Genomic DNA, 18,953 nt, shown 5'->3' on the forward strand with positions numbered 1-18,953 from the left:
CTCTCTCAATCTCTCAAAATAAATAATAAACATTAAAAAAAACAAGAGTAATAGACTTCCCTTGAAGTGCACATATCGTTAGTATACAGCTTGGTGGATTTTCACAAACTAACACACCCCGGTAACCAGCATGTTGATCGAGACACAGAACGTCATCTGCCCCCAGAAGACCTTCCTGTTCCCCTTCCAGTGGTGGCTGACATACAGATTTCTCTCAGGTTAGCCTGTTTCAAACCTTGCGTAAATGGAATTACACAATCTATTATTATTCTTTTGTGTTTTGCTTCTTTTGCTCAATGCTGTGAGATGAATCCCTACCATGGCCCGGAGTTGTCAGGCACTCATTCTCTTGAGGCACAAATAGATCATTATTTATCCTCTCTACCACTGATGAACCATCGGGCTAGTTCCTATCTGGGGCTGTTACGAGCCGTACTGTACCGAACTTTGTGGTGCGTGTCTTTTGGTGTGATGGATGCACGTCTTTTGTCTGTGCATGTTGCTGGGAAGGAATTGCTGGGCAGTGCAGATGCCTGCTCTAGCAGAGACCGCCAGGCAGTTCCCTAAAGCAGTTATAGGTACATTTCTTCCAGCAGCGGATGTGAGTTCTGGCTGCTCCACATCCTTGCCAACACTGGACGCCATTTTTGATTGATTCAACCTTCACCCCGTGCCTATCTGTGTCCCTTCTGCCTTCCAGACTATCTCATATGTGCAGCCTTTTCCCGTTGACCCTGCCCTGCTTCAGGTTCAGGCCCTGTGAACTCCCGCCAGCCTCCCTAGCTTGGGCCTTCAGGCTCCGTGAAGCACTCCCGGCCGACCCTCCCTAAATGTGGCTTTAATCATCACGCTGTTCTTTCCACACACCTTCAATGGCTCCTCGTCTCCTATTACATTAGAGCTACATCTCTTCATCTGTCTGGCTTTGGACACTGTCTGCAAACCTAGTCAATGAACAAGTTGACCCCATCTTTCCCTAAGGCCTCAACGCCACCTCTACAACTCTCGTATGGTGAATTCCAATGCCTCAGTCCCTCTCCCTGTAAGTCTGGGATGTCAGCTTCTCTGGCAGGAAAAATGTCCTCCTTGTTAGCAGTTCTGTAAGAAACCCCCCAGCTGGAGAGGGTTAGGGCTGGCAGAGGCTTAGAGAGCCTGGTCCAACAGCCCTGTTTCCAAAGAAGCCCCAAGTTATAAAGAATTTTTTTTTAATCCTAATGACTTGGCAGATATTTTTGTGACTTTCTTAAGGTGACAGCTATCATTTCTTACTTGCTGGTAGCTTTGATCTGAAAGCAGGCAGAATTGGGGATATTAGCCGGATGGGGAGAAGAGGGGCAACAGATAGAAATTCCAAGTCAGCTCTGCTTTTAAAACTGCTTCTTGGTGAGAGAAACGTCCTCACCAGCGGAAGCTCTCAAGCAGCCACCACATTTAAGGAGCTTTCTGATCTGTAGAAAGTTTTCGAAACCTCCTGTCATTACAGAGAATCACAGAAATAAACGCAGAGGAAACAGAAATCAGATTTTTCTTACTTCTCCCAAATTTTAAAAAGGCAAATAAAACTATGTGTTTTGTTTGCTTACAGTTACATATAGTTATCACTTAAATTCTTTACACAAGGGACCCCAATATACTCTAGTTCATATTGCCCATCTTTAAAGCTTAGAGCATAATTTTGCTATTTGAAATGGCCAGAGAGGTTCATAGGCCCATCTTTTCTTCTATAACGTAGCATTTTTCTCATCTGTCCTTCTGATGCGGAGTCCTTCGGAAGGGATTCAATGCCTGGCTAGTGTATCCTATCGGGGGAAGCCCATGTCAGAGGACACCGTCAGTCTGGATACCTTGCACAGATGGAACACTGCCTTCCTTGGGGACCCGAGTGGGGGCTGGACCTGTGACCCACAGCACGCACCCTCCCGTGCAATCGTGAGGCTGTTCGCAGCCCACCAACACGCCATGTTTCTCTCGGCTGACTCTCAGGTTTCTTCCTGAAAGGCTGTCCCGTCTTTTCCTGCCTTCACCAAACGCTGCTCAGATGTCAAGGGCCCTATGAGGCCCCTACCTTCAGTAAAGCCCCGTCTGCCTACTCCAGACACCACTGATAGTATCCAAAGTCTTCTAGCTCTAAGCTGTGTCTGCTCACAATTTAACACTTCATTGCACATCATCTTGTATCATTTAAGAGAGCCCTAAAAGCTGCCAGTTCTTGATTAAACTTGACAGGCATCTTGTCCCTCCCTGGAAGACTGCATGATGGGCTTTCTTGTGGGTTAATGATATTACACATCCCTTCTGTGCTGAAGGAAAAGTTCCTTTCTGCTCATAGCATGACCAGTGATCACATACAGCCTTGAACCTGACACTAATGCTCTCCTGTGTCTTACTGCTGCACCAGATGTGAGAACCATCTTATACTTTGTGCCATCCACTACAGTCATGAGGACTTACCTTCGTACGGTAGGATGGGAAATTGGGGATGAATAAATGGCAGATAACTAGAGGGAGGGGGGTGCCTCAGAGCATGGCCTACAGCCTGAGAGAATGCTAAGTCTGAGGTCAGCAGGAGAGCAGCGAATGGGCAAGGCGTCATGAGTATACAGCCTCAGACCTGGGATGTAGAGAAAGGAGGAGTCAGCCATGCCCCACCCCCAATCTTTGGAGAGCCCAGGCCTCCTGGGTTTAGGGTGAGCCCAGGTTGATAGCTGGGATTGGGGCTGTCTTATATCACGATCTCCACCATGGAGACCCTGAAGGTGCAGGCTTCCTTTCTGCTCACCCCTCCTCAGGATGACTCAGTGACCCAAGAACTGGCCAGCCTGCATGCCTGGAGATGGGGCTCAATCCTCCCCGATTTTAAGACAGTCCTAGAGTCAAGCCAGAGCCTCTGACCAGAAAGGCTGACCTGTAAGCTAGAGTGCTGGGTGCTTGGTGCCTATGGCTGGTTGACCTGTGGCAGAAGCAAATGAATAAGGGCCATCCATGTGTGTTCCAGAGGGCAGGGGCCCTGCCCCCTGGACTACATGTCCCAGTCATAATGCAGGATGCCACTCTGAGGGCTGTATTTGACACAAAACTATCTCAGTACCATACAAGAACTCACCCCAGCCCATCAAGTCCCCACGGTCACGGGCTCATTCACCCATTTATTCATCCATATACTCAATGAAGAGCTATTGAGGATCTCTATGACCCAGACACTGAGCTCAAAACTGGGGCTACAGCAGCGAACAACATAGCCCAGACTCTGCCCTCAGGAAGCTTGCAGTCTAGTGGGCAAACTCAATGGAGCAAAAGCTCACATGATTATGTAATTACAGACAATGGTCAATGCTGTGAGAGAAAGAGAAACACTCTGGGAGACGTGTGCTGTGACTGTAGTCCTGGCCTGAGAGTCACCTTCTCTCAGACAATGAGTCCCAGTGAAGGACAATTTAGCTGCCCCTGCCCCCGCGTAGGAGGGATAGCAAACGGGAAGGCAGGTATAGTTTGTAAAGTGTATTCAACATGTCTACTGGGTAGGGTAGACTATAAAAAGTACAGTTCCACACGGGTGTTTTTGCCTTTCAGCCAAAGCAGTTGTATACCAGGGTGGGGTGGGGGAATTACTGCAGGACCCCCAGGGTAAAAAAGCCAAGGAATCCCAGATGGAGAACCAAGTGGTGGGGGCCCCCAAGGAAACAGCTTGGGGAAGATCCTGAGCCCTGGGGGGTGGGCGCTGCTCTGGCAGTGTGGGGGTGTTCGTCCTGTGGGTGGGCAGGATGCAGTGGCCTCTGGCCGGACCACAGGTGCCGCTACTGGGCTCCCCAGGCAGGAGGAACCTGCCCCTGTGCGTGCAAGCTTCCCCCTCTCGTGACCTGTGATAATCTCTCTGCGGTGACTGCGGGCCTCGAGGCACTCACCAAGCCCATGTGAAGCAATCGACACCAGGCAGAGGGTGAGGCTTGATGGAGTGGCCTGATGGAGTCTAATGGGATGATGAAGCTTCTCCTGGAATGCTGCCTTCCAGCGGCGTGGCCCAGCCTGTGACAGCATGCTCCATGCTGCCAGCTGGACCGGCACAATGACTCACTTGGGCTCTCCATGGCGTCTCCAACCAAGACGTTGGAATTCGTAAACGGTCGCCGCTCGGGGGTGGGGGGCGGGGGGGGTTGAATCCATCCCTTTTCACTGAGTCTCAAGGACAGGGATGTTTGAGAGGGTGCTTCCAAAACTTTAATGTGCATGCAAGTCCCCTGGGGACCTGGTTAAAATGCAGATTCTGATTCCAGCAGGCTGAGTGGGGCTGAGATTCTTCATTTCTAAAAAAGTTCCCAGGGATGTTGAGGCTGCTGGTCTGCGGACACTTTAAAGACTTGAGAACATTGGTAAGAGTGAATGAAATTAAACCTTCCCCACTTATTCGTAAGTGAGGAGGGTCAGATCCACCATCCATTACTCACTCAGCAAGCACTTGTTGAGCCCAAGAACTGAGGCCGTGATGGCACCACTGGCAGAAATAAGGAAGTCAGAGGTAAGAACTGTTTTAGATGCAAGTGAAGATAAAGATTACCTTTCCCTAAGTGTCTTTCGTGTGCCATGATCTTGCTTAATCTTCGGATTTGGCAAGGTAGCTATTGTTGATCTCCATAAATTTCATAATGGAATTAAGGCTTGGAAAGGTGAAATAATCTTCCCCAGGGTGGGATAGCTGGCTGGAATTAGAATCTGATCTGTCGAACTCCAAACTCCAAGCCATCTCACTATGACACATGTCCTTGTTTTACAGGGTAAGGAAGTAGGATCGAATTCAGTCCAGTGGTTCTCAAACTTGCTGGCATGTTAGAATCATCAAGAAGACTTTTAAAGCTCCCATATCCCAAACCAATGACATCAGACTCTACTATCAGTGTTTCGTCAAGCTCCCCAGCAATTCCAATGTGCAGATAAGGGAGAGAGTCACTGAGCTAGTCCCGCTCCCCTTCTAATAAGTGAGACAATTTGAGAAGCTTATGGTTGAAGTCCATTCTCATCAGAACTAGTACCTCTCAATTCCTACTCCAGGACTCCTTCCAAGAATCCAGCTAGACACAAGATGATATATTAGGGTGAAGCAAGACCAGAGAGGATGTAGGATGGAGGTGCTTGCCAGGGAAAACTACGTAGAAAAGAGCAGAAAATGTCAGCCGATGCTAAAGTACTATAATTTTAGTACCTGAGGCGAAAATTCAGAAAGAAAAACTCACCAAACCGAAGTCCTTGACTTATCTCTAAGTCATCCTAGCATATGCTAGACAATGGATAGATGAGTGAATGGATGGAATAAGGAAGATGGGGTGGGTCCCATGGACAAGGAAATCTGAAACCCAAATTGAGCAGACAAGTGGGGACTCACACTGGGATTAAGGGAAGGGATAATGATGGGAGAAAAGCTTTCACCTAGTATAAAGCTACCATCACAAAAGGGACTAGTCCATTAGGAAACCTTGTGTTGGGATTTTATTTTTAGGATTGGAATTGTTTTTTTAATAATAGGATGAAATGCACCAAGTGGAGGAAAAAATGGAGCAATCTGTTTGAAGCAAAAAAAAAAAAGTTTAAAGCTTTTCTAAGACACTTGGCACATCATCTCTTGCCATCATCAAGATGAAGGACTGAGACTTCCCACCAACCCTTCACATGGAAATCTCAGATTCTAAACCAAGCAAAACTCTGGGTCCTCCACCTGCCCCCAAAGCTGCCTTTGGGTGACTTTTTACAACTTCCAGATTTACACCTTTACAGACTTATTACAAGTCTGCAATAGATATTAATTTAAAACTAGTTTTGCCCTTTAAAATTTTGGGGATGAGAAGCTATTGAGAAATTGGTGGTCAGCATTACACGGCAGTTGGCTCCGTCTCTGAGAGTCTGTAAACCCCAGATTCTGCAAAAGTATGAGTCAAGAGGAGTCAAAACTCCGAGTGATGTCAAATATTAAGAGTCCACATGGGGATGTTGTTTTGCTCATCACTTATCAGTATGTTTGTTTAAATTTCTTACTGGATTTTTCCCCCTAATTCAACAGTGTTTAATTCATCCATCATTAATATTTTGTGTGGCTTTAATTATGAACCCACAGAACTTCATCTTCAAAGATGACATTGCCTGAGCTCTATCTCAGGTGTTTTTCTGCAAAGAGGATGAACTTTTCCACAACATCCAGGCTCCCCTGGCCCACTTTGTCACATTGGCCAAGGTTCCAAGAAGCTGAGTCCTAACCTGGCTTCTTCCACTTGGAAACAACATCATTGGGGTGTTTTTCCAACTAAGGATTACAATAGTGCTGAGAATTGCCATGCTTTCTTTAAAAACAAGAGTTTGTGATTAATTGTGAACTCTTCTTCTAGTCTATTGCCATTTTTACATCTTGTTTTAAATAAGAAATTGAAATTTTTTATTTTCAAATAGCTATGTACAGAGAACAATGGCATTATAATGCTTAGGTGATATTTTTTAAGTTTTAACAAGAGATATTGCACCAAAAACATATAATGCCTTCTCCACTGGATTTAATTTTGGTTTTGAATGAAACATGGAATTAATTTCATTCTCTAAGAACAAGGTGCAGTGTCAGACTTGCACGGGAATTCTCCCCCGTGTCTGTCGTGGTATGCCTGCACAACTGCGTTTCTTATGCCAAGAATTGCTACGGTTTGAGTTAAGGCTTCGAGTTGAGGATTGCTAAGGCTCTGATGTGAATCTGTGGCCAGTTAAAGCATAATAGCTCAACTAATCAGCTCAACTGAAAATGCAGTAAGGTCCGCCTTTGAGCTGGTTGGCAGATAGGTAGCGGAGCTGGTTAGTTTGCTCTCAAGGCCCAGACTCTCTGCCTTTGGCCCCCACCCCAACTTGGCAGATGCCAACAGTGGGGAAAGAAGAGGCGAGGAGAACAGAAAGACGGGTGAGGGCCAGAAGATTCTGCATCCCTCTCTAGCTCTCGGCTGCCAGTTGGTATGAGGCAAAGGATGGTAATAGTGTGCATTTCTGAAAACCACAAAACTGTGCAGCCAGCACTCAGCAAGCCTCCAGTTGGGACAAGCGTGAGGAGCCCGAGCCAGCTGCCACCTCCTGAGCTCCAGAGGGCAGCCTCACCTAACACGTCCACGCCATCCCTTGCAGTTTCTTGGCGACATTCCTGCCAGGTCTCTCTGTGATGCTCTCCAGTGAGTAATCCCGATTCTGGAAGTGACCTCACCCGTCCCACTCAGACTCTGGTGGCTGATGTCTTTGGCAAGAGCCTGTAGCCCTTGACCCAGAGAGCCCCGTGGGCAATGGTGGTGCCAGGTCATCCCACTTTCTCTTCCAGGCCCAATTATAAAATAAAGCTCGACTCCCCAAGCTTGGAGCCAATATCACAATATCTTTAATGGTGAGGAAACAATTGAATGAGCTTTAAATTAGTCTCAAGAGAGAGTTAGGGAAACAGGGCCGTGCCACTCCCCAGCCCACATTTTCCCCAACACTTCAATCCTTTCCTCAGTCTACTCAAGAAATTGCAAAGATTCTACTCCTACCCCCTTTCCTATTGTCTTTCATTGGGATTTTTTTTCAATCCTGGAGAAACAAAACACCAGCAGGACCGTTGCTAGCTGACATGGCCCCTTCGTGCAAAGGCATCCTGACACCCTTTCCTCAAGATACTTTAATACCCTCTGCAACAGTTTTGTTGCAATGAATACATAAATGTCTAGGATGTTAGTGGTACCACTTTAGACGTGGTGCATTTGTGCAGTGCACAACCTGCTCATCCTTAGACACTGGCTGTGGAGATAAGAGATCTACATGACGGACCTTAATGTGACCTGAGTTTAAACTAAAATCTGGAAAGAAGGTGCTGCATGGAAAGAAGGCATCTGATAAAAGTCATGGCAGGGATGGAGATTCTCTCGCCATTCTAATGTGTGCAGGAGAAACAATGAGCTTTTAAATGGAGCAGAATAATTGCATGACCGCATCTGAGAGCTAAAAATGTAGGCGCCTCACTGCCTCCTGCTTCTACCCAACCCCACACTCCCCTGGCAAGGACAGGCAGTGAGAGAGACGCGACACTATGCGCCAGCTTGCCTCTTGGCTCTACATCTAGGGAACGCCTGTCACAAAGGGTGCCCCCCAAATGACGTTCAGGGTCAGTGTGAGTTTGGGCTCTCATCTGGTGCTTTTTGTCTGACTGTTTACCAAAGGACAACGTTGTGGGCTCGGAACACACTGCAGAGGAACATTGTGTCCTGGATTTGCTGGTCCTGCTTCTCTGGGGGGGGGGGGGGCAGGGGGGATAAGAAACGACTTGAGAATAAGTTTCTCCCATGCTCCCTCTGCCATTTAGAACCTGCTGCTCAGGATGCAAAAGACACTCACGGCCGGCCACACTTCCCGAGCGCGGGCACTCCAGCTGTGCTGTGCTGAAGTCATTTGTAAAGTTTAAGTGTCTATAGGTAAACCCAGAGCAAACAGCAGTCCAGACCAGGTGGTGTTGGGATAATTTCTGGGTCAAACAACATGTATTTAGAAACACCTACAAATGCAAGACGTAGGAAACACTGAAATCATGTCATTATCCGTAAATTTGTTCTCCTTCTTCACCATTTTTTTCATCTAGTTCCTTCCTCTTCTCACATATATTTTATGAACTTTCTCAAACCTTTCTGGAGAGAGATCTGTTGGGAACAAAGACGACACTTAGATCCCAACCTTGTTGTCTAGTATCTTCTAGTCCAGGTGGGATGGTGCAGCATAAGATACATTTTTTACAAAATAAAGGACAATGCCAGAGCTGTTGCAGGGCCAGGGGGTATGGTCGCCTGTCTAGTGAGGAGTAGGGACATAAATTGCTTTTGGTTCCCAGGAGTGTGGCATGGACAGGAGTCTGCTACGAAATCCAAATAGAGGAAGAAAGAAAGTGGGGTGTGAGGGTTTGGGCAGAGCAAGTGGGGAGAGGAGAGAGAGAACTTTCTAGGGGCAGAAATTCTATGGAGACATTCAGAGGAGGGAAAACTCTGCATACATTCGGTTGTGATAGAGCCAGACCGAGGGCTGGCAGATGGGTTCAGAGAGCCGGTGGAGGAGAGGGGCGCACACAAGGGGGAACTGGCGGGGGGACTCAGGGCAGGTGAGGAAAGAAAAGCAATGTCTGGGCTTAAACACTCAGCCAAAGATATGCCGTAAGTGATAGCAGGAGATGCTGGAGAAAGAACTGAGAAAAAGGCATCAAATTCTGCAACGAGGGTTGAAAAGCACCTAAGAACCCAGGTTTGCACCCACTGGGTGCCCAATCGTCCCTCTGCTCTCCTGCTCAGGGGGTTCTCTGCAAAGCTCCTGGGTGACAGTAGACACTTGCGCCTTGGGATCTTGCAGGACAAAAACTCGGGGAGCCTCGTCAGCCAGCCACCTATCCCCGAGTTGTTGCTGAACAGCGGTCTCCACTCTCATAACTCTGCCCCTTCCGGTGCACAGCCGGGAAGATTTTCCCCGTGTCCAAGCTGGGAGGAGGGACCTTTCTGGAAAGCTCAAGGACAACCCAACCTCTATGGAGACAGGGAGGCGTCGGAATGGCAGCACCTCCACGGGTCAGGCACAGAGCTTTACCAATTATCCTTGCCAAAACCCATCACGACCTTTTTAGTGAGGAATCTCAGTTTCATAAAGGGGTGCGCACGTATCTAAGGTAAAACATCTAGGAACTGACAAAGCGAGGATTCGAACTCAGGTCCGCCTGACCCAGAAGCCCACATGGGCACACTGCCTGTTGTACACACCACATAGCAAGGCTGCATTTTGCAAGCGGTACTTTAGGTGTGACTTTACAGGAAGTGGGGAAGAGGATGGGGAGGGATGAGGAAGGTGGTCCTGCCAAGAAGATTTGGGACTCAATTCTGACCAAGGCCACTGAGGCAGAAGGCTGCATGGGTGCTGTGTGGAGGCAGCTTCAGGATTAGGATCGATGTGTTGATGGCCACGTTCACGAAGTTAATCAGTGAATTAGTGAAAAGCAAACCATGGGCAGCAGTTGGAAATATTGGATGGTGCTGAAGTACATCAAAGTACAAACTTTGGTGTTAGACTTTGGATGAGTTATTTAAACCCTGTGAGCCTCTGTTTCCTCATCTGCAAAATGGGGATAATGGCATTTAACCTCATGGGTTTTTTGCAATTTTTTTAAATGTTTATTTATTTTTGAGAGAGAGAGAGAGAGCGTACAAGTAAGGAAGGGGCAGAGAAAGAGGGAGACAGAATCCGAAGCAGGCTCCAGGCTCTGAGCTGTCCGCAGAGCCTAATGTGGGGCTCAAACTCACATACTGCGAGATCATGGCCCGAGCTGAAGTTGGACGCGTCAGATGCTTAACCAACCAACTGAGCCACCCAGGTGCCCCTAATGTTTATTTTTGAGAGAGAGAGAGAGCACGTGCGGGAGAGGGACAAAAAGAGAGGGTTAACGAGGATCTTTGAAGCAGGGTCTGTGCTGACAGCAGCAAGCCCAACAAGCCTGATGTGGGGTTCAAACTCATGAACCATGAGGTGTAAGACCTGAGCCGAAGTCTGATGCTCAACCAACTGAGCCACCCAGGCGCCCCAGACTCTTACAATGTTTAAATGGCTGATGGGAATTAGAATGAAGTGATTAGCACAGTGCCCAGCACACGGAGTGATTCTCAACCACTCCCACCACTCTCACTTCTTACCGCGATCGTTATTATTACTGTGAGGGAAGGATTTATGTTCCATTTGCATGAGGAACTTCTAGAAACTAGTGTGATTCCTTTCATTCCCATTCCAGGCCCTCTGACTGTCCTCTTGACATTCATTTTTCCCTTTCAGGGTAAATCAGGAGCTTATTTTCTCCTTATTTTCCTACCACAAAATGTTGGAGGCAGATTCCTCTGAAGCTCAGAACTGTAATCATGAACCTGGACCTCTGGTCTTCTCCTAGACCTCAGACACACACACACACACACACACAGGCATGAGCACACACACACACAGACACGCACACACACATATACACACACACACACACCCTGAGCTGCAGCAGGTAGGAGTGGGGGCTGCCCACAAAGGGAGACCTGTGGTTTCGTGGGTGTCCAGTGGGAGGAGCCAGAGAGTCGCAGCTGCCTCGAGGACCTCTGACAAGCCCTTCAGCTCCAACAGGAGGCCAGAGGCCCAGAAGACAGAAACATCATGACATCTGCAGGGCTTTCTGGGGGTTGTCTGGTTTTTTGTTTTTGTTTTTGTTTTTAATTCCGTGCTCCATGAAGTGCACCTGAGTTAGTTAGATTCCTGCCATAACAGAGAAAGCCCCAAAAACTGAAGTTTAAGAAGGATGGGGGAAGAAATGGATTTTTCACTTGAATTTTAGATTTCTCTGCTATGGAATGTTTGCATCCTGACTATTAAAAGTCAGCAGAGTTTGTCCTGGGATCCACACCTGGAAAAAAGGACATTCCAGGGAACTTTTATTTTTGGTTCCTCCTAACCGGGGAAAAGGGCAGGTTGGTTTCCAGAAAATGAATTGCATGCCCCTTGCCCTCCCCACCCTCACACCACACCCCTCGGGACTTTGCTGGATTCCTACACCTGTGCAGAAGCTGCGTGGTGTCTAAGAGAAAATTCCACCGGGAGCAGTCACGTAGCACAGGAGCCTACAGTATAGCAACCTGACCCTCAGTTTCTAGTTTTCAGAGACACTATGTTGATCTTTTTTAGTTACAAACATTCCCCGAAATATTTCAGGGTGAGGGCAGGAGCTAAAGCAAGAGGGAAAAGACGAAGTTGCAGGATTATCCCTGGGCACGGATCTTGGAGCACCGCACAGAGATGGCACCAAATCAAGGCCAGAGGGGGAGACAGAGAGAGAGAGAGACATCAGCAGAGAGGAAAGAGAAACATCAGCAGAGAGAGACAGAGAGGGAGACACAGAGAGAGAGAAACAAGAGACAGACAGAGGAGAGACACACACAGAGAGAAACATTAGCAGAGAGAGACAGAGAGGGACAGGGAGGAAGGGAGGGAGGGAGCGAGGGAGGGAAGGGAAGAGAGAGAAACATCAGCAGAGAGACAGTGAGAGAGAGGAAGAGAGAGGGAGGGAGGAGGAGGGAGAGAAACAGCAGAGAGGTGGGGGGGAGGGGGAGAGAGAGAGAGAGAGAGAGAGAGAGAGACATCAGGTACAAGACAGGGGACTGGTCCTCCGCAATGCTTTGGCCCTGGGGCTCGAAGTGGGAGGAGAAAGCCAAGTGCAGGGGCGGGGGGCGGGGGGTGCAGAGCCAGTTTGAGTATAAAACTGTTAGGTGCCTCCTCCCAGTGCTATCTCCTCCTGAGCACCTCCCTCTCAGTGGAGCCCAGCAGGGCTCTATCAGCCAGTGCCTTCTGCCACCAGGAAGCCCGTGGAGTGTGAGTACCCTCCTCCTCCTCGTTTCTATTCACTTCCAACTGCTCCTTGCTGCCGGTTCGTCTTCTTACTCCTAATTGTTGCTTTTCGCCCTTTTCTTCTCTTTAATGAAGAAATACATCTCAGATGGTTGCAACTGAGTAGAAGCAGCCAAGTCCGAGTCCTGGCAGTCTAGAAAGCAACTCACCGAGGCTGCGGGCTTCTTCCTGGAAGCCTGGAAGCAATGTCTTTGCTCATGGTTTCCAAAGCAGGGTAGAAGGAGCACCTGAGTTCCATGTGCAAGCGGGGTTTGGGCAAGCAGTCCACTGCACCTGCCGAATGACTCTGGGTTCATCAATGCTCTATAGGAGTTTCGAGCGTGTTCTTGAAATAACTGAGTGAAGTTGGAAACCTATCATTTTGACTCAAAAAAAAGTGGGGTGCTAGGAACGGCTCTTCCCAACTCTGGCTCTGTGCACCTCTCTGCCTGTGCCGTCATGCTGACGGGAGTGTGCTGGCCCATCGGAGAGCCCAGTGGCCACACTGCAACCATAGATCTCACAGCTTCTTTGCTGCTGCATTTTCTGGTGTGGAATTCAGACCTCAAGGCTTCTAGGAGTGGTGCCTTCTGAGGACAGAAGTGTTTTCCTCAGGAGACAAGAATACCTGACAGCATTTTCTTTGTTTCTGATAACAGCTTTAAAGAACACCGAGCACCTCCTACCACTTCAGACCAAAAGCTACCTAAAATCAGGATTATTGTAAGTACCAAATAAGTGTCAATGCTTTCGTTCTCTTTGTGATAGAGCATGAATGTTTAAATGTTTTCTTCTATGTCTGTACCCAAAATTTTGCATTGTTTTTTTTAAAGTGATACTTGAGCCATAGAAAATTAAAGACTTTCGGATCTCTCCAATTACACAGATTTCTAATATACCCTGGCAACAGAATGAGTTTTATTTCATAGACTAAAATAAGGAGTGTTGGTTGAATTGAAATCCTGATATTGTCTTGTATTGGAGTAAGTACTGCTTCATTTCACTGGTGATTTGGGTTATGACAAGCGCTTTCTGACTCCCGCTGGAAAGCTCAACAGGTGCAGCTTCCAGAATATTCCTCAGATGTTGTGAGGATGTGTCAGTGATAGAAAAGAACGAGGCTCTCTTTGAGGTACAGGGTCATGTCTGTTTGTCAGGAGAGTCACTGTTTCCAGCAAGGGCGTGGGGTGAGAATGGGGGTGGCTGGGCCCTTGGTTGTTGTTGGCCCCCACCCCCACCCCAGGGTTATTTCAAGGTGGCCATGAACGCAGCCTGTGTGCGCTGCATCCCTAAGCACTCTGCAGACCTCCTCTTTGAAGAGGGGCTCCTTCACTCTTTGTTGACTTGAATAGACTCTCGGGTGGCATTACTGTGCCTGGCTCCAGGAAGACAAAAAACTACCACAGCTTCCGTATTGCACGAGGCTGACTCTGCCGAGTAAACTCTGATGGTCCCCACTCTGAACCTCAGTTTTCTCTTCTATAAAATGAAGGCTCGAACTACGTGCTCCTTACGACCTCACCCAGCTCTCATATTTTTCTCTCGTGGCTCTAAGAAAATACTGATGTTGAGCTCAAGGATATTGTCCTCTTAGATGTGTGTGATTTGGGTGACAGGGGACAGGCAGGAGCCATACAGGGGCCAGAGGGGTAAACACCGACACTGAGGGAATGTGACAGTCCCTACTTGTCTCTTCTATTTTCTTCTCTCCTTCTTTTTAAACCATAGGTAAGATGAGAGCCCTGCGATTGGTTTTTCATAATGTCGTTCTTTATCAAACAAAAAAAATGCATAATGCAACCCACAGACACTTCTGTTTGGTACTTAACTAACCAGATAGTTTAACCACGGATAAACCCCTACACACACAATTTTTTCTAAGACATGTCAGTAACATTTTTCACAAGTGTGGCTTTTTCAAAGCAAGCTGGTAGAGGAAAGTAAAAATTAAAATAAAGGTGAAAAAAACTACCACACACAGGCAACTTTTCTGGAACTTCTGAAGGAAGAATGATATCCCTGAATGGAATGGAAGTTTTCTTTTTTAAAATAAAACTTAGAGGGGCACCTGGGTGGCTCAGTCGGTTAAGTGTCCAACTTCAGACCAGGTCATGATCTCATAGTTCGTGAGTTTGAGCCCCGCATCAGGCTCTGCACTGTTAGTGCAGAGCCTGCTTAGGATTCTCTCTCTGTCCCTTTCTCTGACCCTCCCCCGCTCTCTCTCTCAAAATAAATAAAATAAACTTTTAAAAATAAATAAATAAATAAAACTTAGGAAGAGTTGCCACGCTTGTTGAATTCAACTAAGGATTGTTTGTTATTAACAAGATGATATCCAATATTTAACAAATCTCATTTTGATACAAGAAAAAAAAATGCCACTTAGCAGTCTCTGAGACGGGGCTCTTGCTGTGCATTAAAAGTGTGGCTCATATCTTACTACAGAAAATAGAGCCCACCCCCATGCCTTCTTCTCCTGTTTGTAAAGAACAAGGCTGAGGGAAATTGTTACATTGGCATTGGTCCCCAAGATGGAGCCCTAACAGTTTGCCTGAAGCATGTCCTAGCCTAAAGCCCACGCCTCCCTCTAGACAGGCTTCAGATTTACCAACCTCCCGCTAGCAGAGAAACACAGCAGAACAAAGTCTGTGCAGTGGTCTCTGTGCAGGGTGGTTTGACATCATTTTTTCCTTTTATTTTAAACAAAGTAAAGTGAACATTCCATGTCTGTAGTCAGCTCATTGTCTCTTCTTGTTGATGGAGAAGTGTGCCTTCTCTGCTGGCAGTCTCCATCTGGGGCCACAGCTCTGCTCCCCAGAAACCCACTGGGCACCTCCTGCCTCCTACCACCCTGCATTTCACGTCCTCATCCTTCTGATTCACGTCTTTTTGCCCTCTGTCAAGTATGGAGAGAAAGGAAGGATGAATGGACAGTCTTTGGTTGGCGGCCCTGGTGATGCCCCTTGTGGTCCTCTTTGGAAAGACTCTTTTGGACTTAAGGTTGGTGAGGCTTCGCGCGGAGGCTCTTCCTGGCACAGCTTGGCCCAGGAGCGTGGGCCGCCGGAACAGGTATGATCCCTCTTTGCAGCCTCCGTCTCCAGGAACGTGGGGGCCTGCCCTCCACACTCTGGTGTGTCTTTTCTGAACACAGCCTGGGAAGTGGGGTCCTCATGCTCTGCTGAGTGGTGTGGCTTGAGCTCAGTGGCATACACAAGAGTCATGGCCGAGAAGTCACATGGTGCTCATCTTGGGTTAGATGCTGACTAATGAGTTTTGGTAACAGTGGAAAAGCGAGGAAACAAAGTAGTCTGGGGTTTAATCTTACCCTGCTTCTACTTAATTAGAGCTTCTTCCTTTCATTTTCTTGTCTTTTTAGTTAAATTTCATGACCTACTTAGATTTAAGAAATCTGAGTATCAGTAGAGGTTCCCTGCTGCATTCTCTTCCCGATTGGAATTATTAAAGTTCCCCCCAAGACCTGCAAATAGTCAAGCGTGATAGAATTCTAAGGTGAACTACAACCTTGAAGTTACTGGTTTCTCATGACCAGCGCTCGTGCCTGAGTTCTGGAGCAAGTTGTCAAGATTCAAGGGGTTCTGGAAGTGTTTAGTAGTTTAGAACGCATGGTTCCTGGTGTGGGGTGGGGGTGCCACAGCAGCACCTGTCTGCTTAACTCGGGAGAGGAGCCCTGTCTCCAGGGCATGGTACCCCAACAACTCATCCCAACATGTGGGTACTGGAGACATAAATCACAATAAGCCTTCTATGACTGTGGATTTAGACAAAAAATAACCCAGGCTTTAACGTTGGGTGGCTCCGCAGGGAGCTCAGGCCATGCAGGTTCTCAATCACGTCTGGCCAGTTAGAATATCGAGTCTGGCATCTGTTATCTCCAAAATCTCTGAGGTGGTGGTGGTTTTTAAATAAATAAATAGACGCCAGAAATTTCAAGAACATGAATTTGTTCACTCTGGAATAACCTATACGTTTAATTGTTCCTGTAGTTGATGGAAAACTTGTAATGTTTTCATTCAGTGCTGCCTCTGTAGAAACTGACTTCCTCAATTACAGAAACTCGAAGCAATTGTGTCTGAGGTCCTTGACGTTGCCTGGGACAAATCCTGATGCCTCTCACAGATCGGTCTAGCTTTGCACGTGGGTCACTAGAGCTGAGGAAGTTACTTACTGAACAATACGGTCAGTTATAAGATTTAAAGAGGAAGATATATGAAAATAAATGATAGCTATCACTTAGATTATAAAATAAAAGATAATTTTTCATAATTGCTTAGAATTTGAATAGTTTTCCATGTTTAACTCTGGGGCCAGCTGAGCTCCATATAGGCAAAGTTTTGATTCCTGACCTCCTCCAGCAATTTTCAATTTAAGAATTTCTTAATGCCAAGGTTCATTGGAAATCTCACAAATGCTGGTGTCTAACACTATTTTGCCAAGACGAAATGAGCTTGCTCTAGAATTCGTTGCATAAATAGCTTCTGTTTTGCGTAATGATTAATGGCCAGCCATTGTTTAAAAGTGGAGCAGTTAGTTGGGCAGTGAAAGAATGGAATTGAAGTGTAATGGTTACTCAATAAAAAAATCAGTGACCCACATTGATTTCTGTACTGGAATTAACAGAAGCCAAAACTAGACAGGATTGCAAAAAATAAAAATTTTGAAAAGGCGTAACTTCATTATCTTTTGATAGGTGTTTGTTGGCTATGGTAAATGCAACAGTGATGGGGTCAAAAATAACTATGAGAACCCCTTATGCACACCCTGGCCACAGGGAGAAGATGAGCTGGTTTATCTGCATAGATTTGGGGTATTACATGTCTTATATGCCTGTGGCTTCAACATTCCACTTGTGCCTTCTGGGATCTGAGAGTTTTGATGTTTTCCTACTCCCTGCTCACCTGGCTGTGCTCTTGGCATTTCTTGCATGCTCACGGTGGTCTTGCCATTGTCTTTCTCTCTTTGCCTATCTCTGGGATTACCTCATTGGTATTCTTCATTTGTTTCTACCGTTGGCACGATGAAAACTTCATTGTTGTCTGGTGGGTACCATTCTGGTGATGCTGGTGCTTTCCTATCATATAGTTATCATGAGAAGGGAAGAGCCTCGTAGTGAACACAAGCCACGGTCATATTAGCATTTTCCCGAGGCACGCTGACTATAATCATGCCTCGTACGTTCTTATGTTTTACAATTCCTAGATTACAACTCTTTGGTTTTCAATAGCTTGGTTCCTTTTTACCTTTTCCAGTGTCTATACTTTGTGGAATATTATCCTTGTCTGTTTTTCAACATTTAAATAACAAATCCCCAAAACAAAGAATGTCTGAGGCAGTTGCCCGATGTGGGGACATATTCAAGCAATCTTTGAGTTGGAGACTGTCTATGAGGGGCTTTACTTAGGCTGTGTCAACGCATACAGACTGTAAACAATTCTGCCCTTTCAAACCTTAAAATCTCCAGCAATTTTCAATTTTTTTGTGTGTATAAAATAAAAACTTAATTTTACAAGGCTGCTTGGGACTTCTAGGAAAGGTGGTGGAGTAGGAAGGCCCTAAGCCCACCCTGTCCCATGGATACACCTAGCTAACACTCACTTCAATGTAAATAACCCAGAAACCACCCGAAGACTGGCAGAAACAAACACCACAGCTAAATGTAAAGAAGAAGCCACATGGAAGAGGGTAGAAAGGGCAAAGACACGGTCAGGAGCTAAACGAACCCGCAGGTTGGTCCATGGTCATGAGGGAGTCCAGGGCACAGAGAGAGGACAGAAACACACCCCTGGACCAGGGAGCCCACACAGGGAAGACAAATCCCCATAACATTTGGCTTTGAAAACCAGAGGGACTGAATTTCATGAGTTCTCACAATGAGCAGGACTTAAAATCTGAAACTTTAAAATCAGCAGACTTGGCACTAGGAGAGCAGAGCAGGAGAGAGGAAACTGAGGCCCTGTGCTTAAAGAGACTGCACAACAGCCCTGTGGAGGCACAGCAGAGACGCAGCAGTTTGAAAAACGCCTGGGACATGCAGGAGAAAGAGTTATCTACTCGTCTCAGAGCACGTCCTGGAGGGACAGAGATCACTGGGAGACCCTCCAGGCACGAAGGAGCTTCCCTCCCGTGCCCCCCAGCATAAACACACCACCACCTGCAGGGACCAGAGGGGCGCTTGCAGTAGCTACCTAACTTGCTAAAGCAGCTCCCCCGCTGATCCACCCCCTGCAGACACACCTGCCTCAGCCCCAACGCTGCAGGGCCCCTTTTGGCTGGAGCCCATTCAGGGCAGTGCCACAGGCCTGGCAGAGTACAAGCAGGCCCGACAGGACAGGTGGTGGACTCCCTCCTGACCACCACTCCAAAGTGACTCCTGCCCCGGGGAAAGGGAAAGATAACCACACACACCAGTGAGACTACAGCCCCAGCAGTGGGCTGGGGGAAGACATCTGTCTGACTACAGGCCCTGCCCACCAACAAAAGCTTCTCAGTGGACAGCACGGGGAGAGCACCCTGCAGAT

At 47.2% G+C, this 18,953-nt stretch overlaps 1 protein-coding gene across 3 annotated transcripts in view; it reads left to right on the forward strand.

The window, feature by feature from the left end:
* LOC122203483 (urea transporter 1) overlaps window positions 1–18,953 on the forward strand; it is a 53,755-nt gene that overhangs the window by 8,594 nt on the left and 26,208 nt on the right. For 2 of the 3 annotated variants that reach the window (XM_042910377.1, XM_042910379.1), the window contains one exon: window positions 13,077–13,140. In XM_042910377.1, coding sequence (XP_042766311.1) covers window positions 13,077–13,140 — 64 coding nt within the window. Of the gene's footprint in view, window positions 1–12,317; window positions 12,403–13,076; window positions 13,141–18,953 lie in introns of those variants that run through there. The other variant, XM_042910380.1, reaches the window with a different exon arrangement.

Source organism: Panthera leo, chromosome D3 (genome assembly GCF_018350215.1).
Source record: "Panthera leo isolate Ple1 chromosome D3, P.leo_Ple1_pat1.1, whole genome shotgun sequence".
NCBI lineage: Eukaryota > Metazoa > Chordata > Mammalia > Carnivora > Felidae > Panthera > Panthera leo.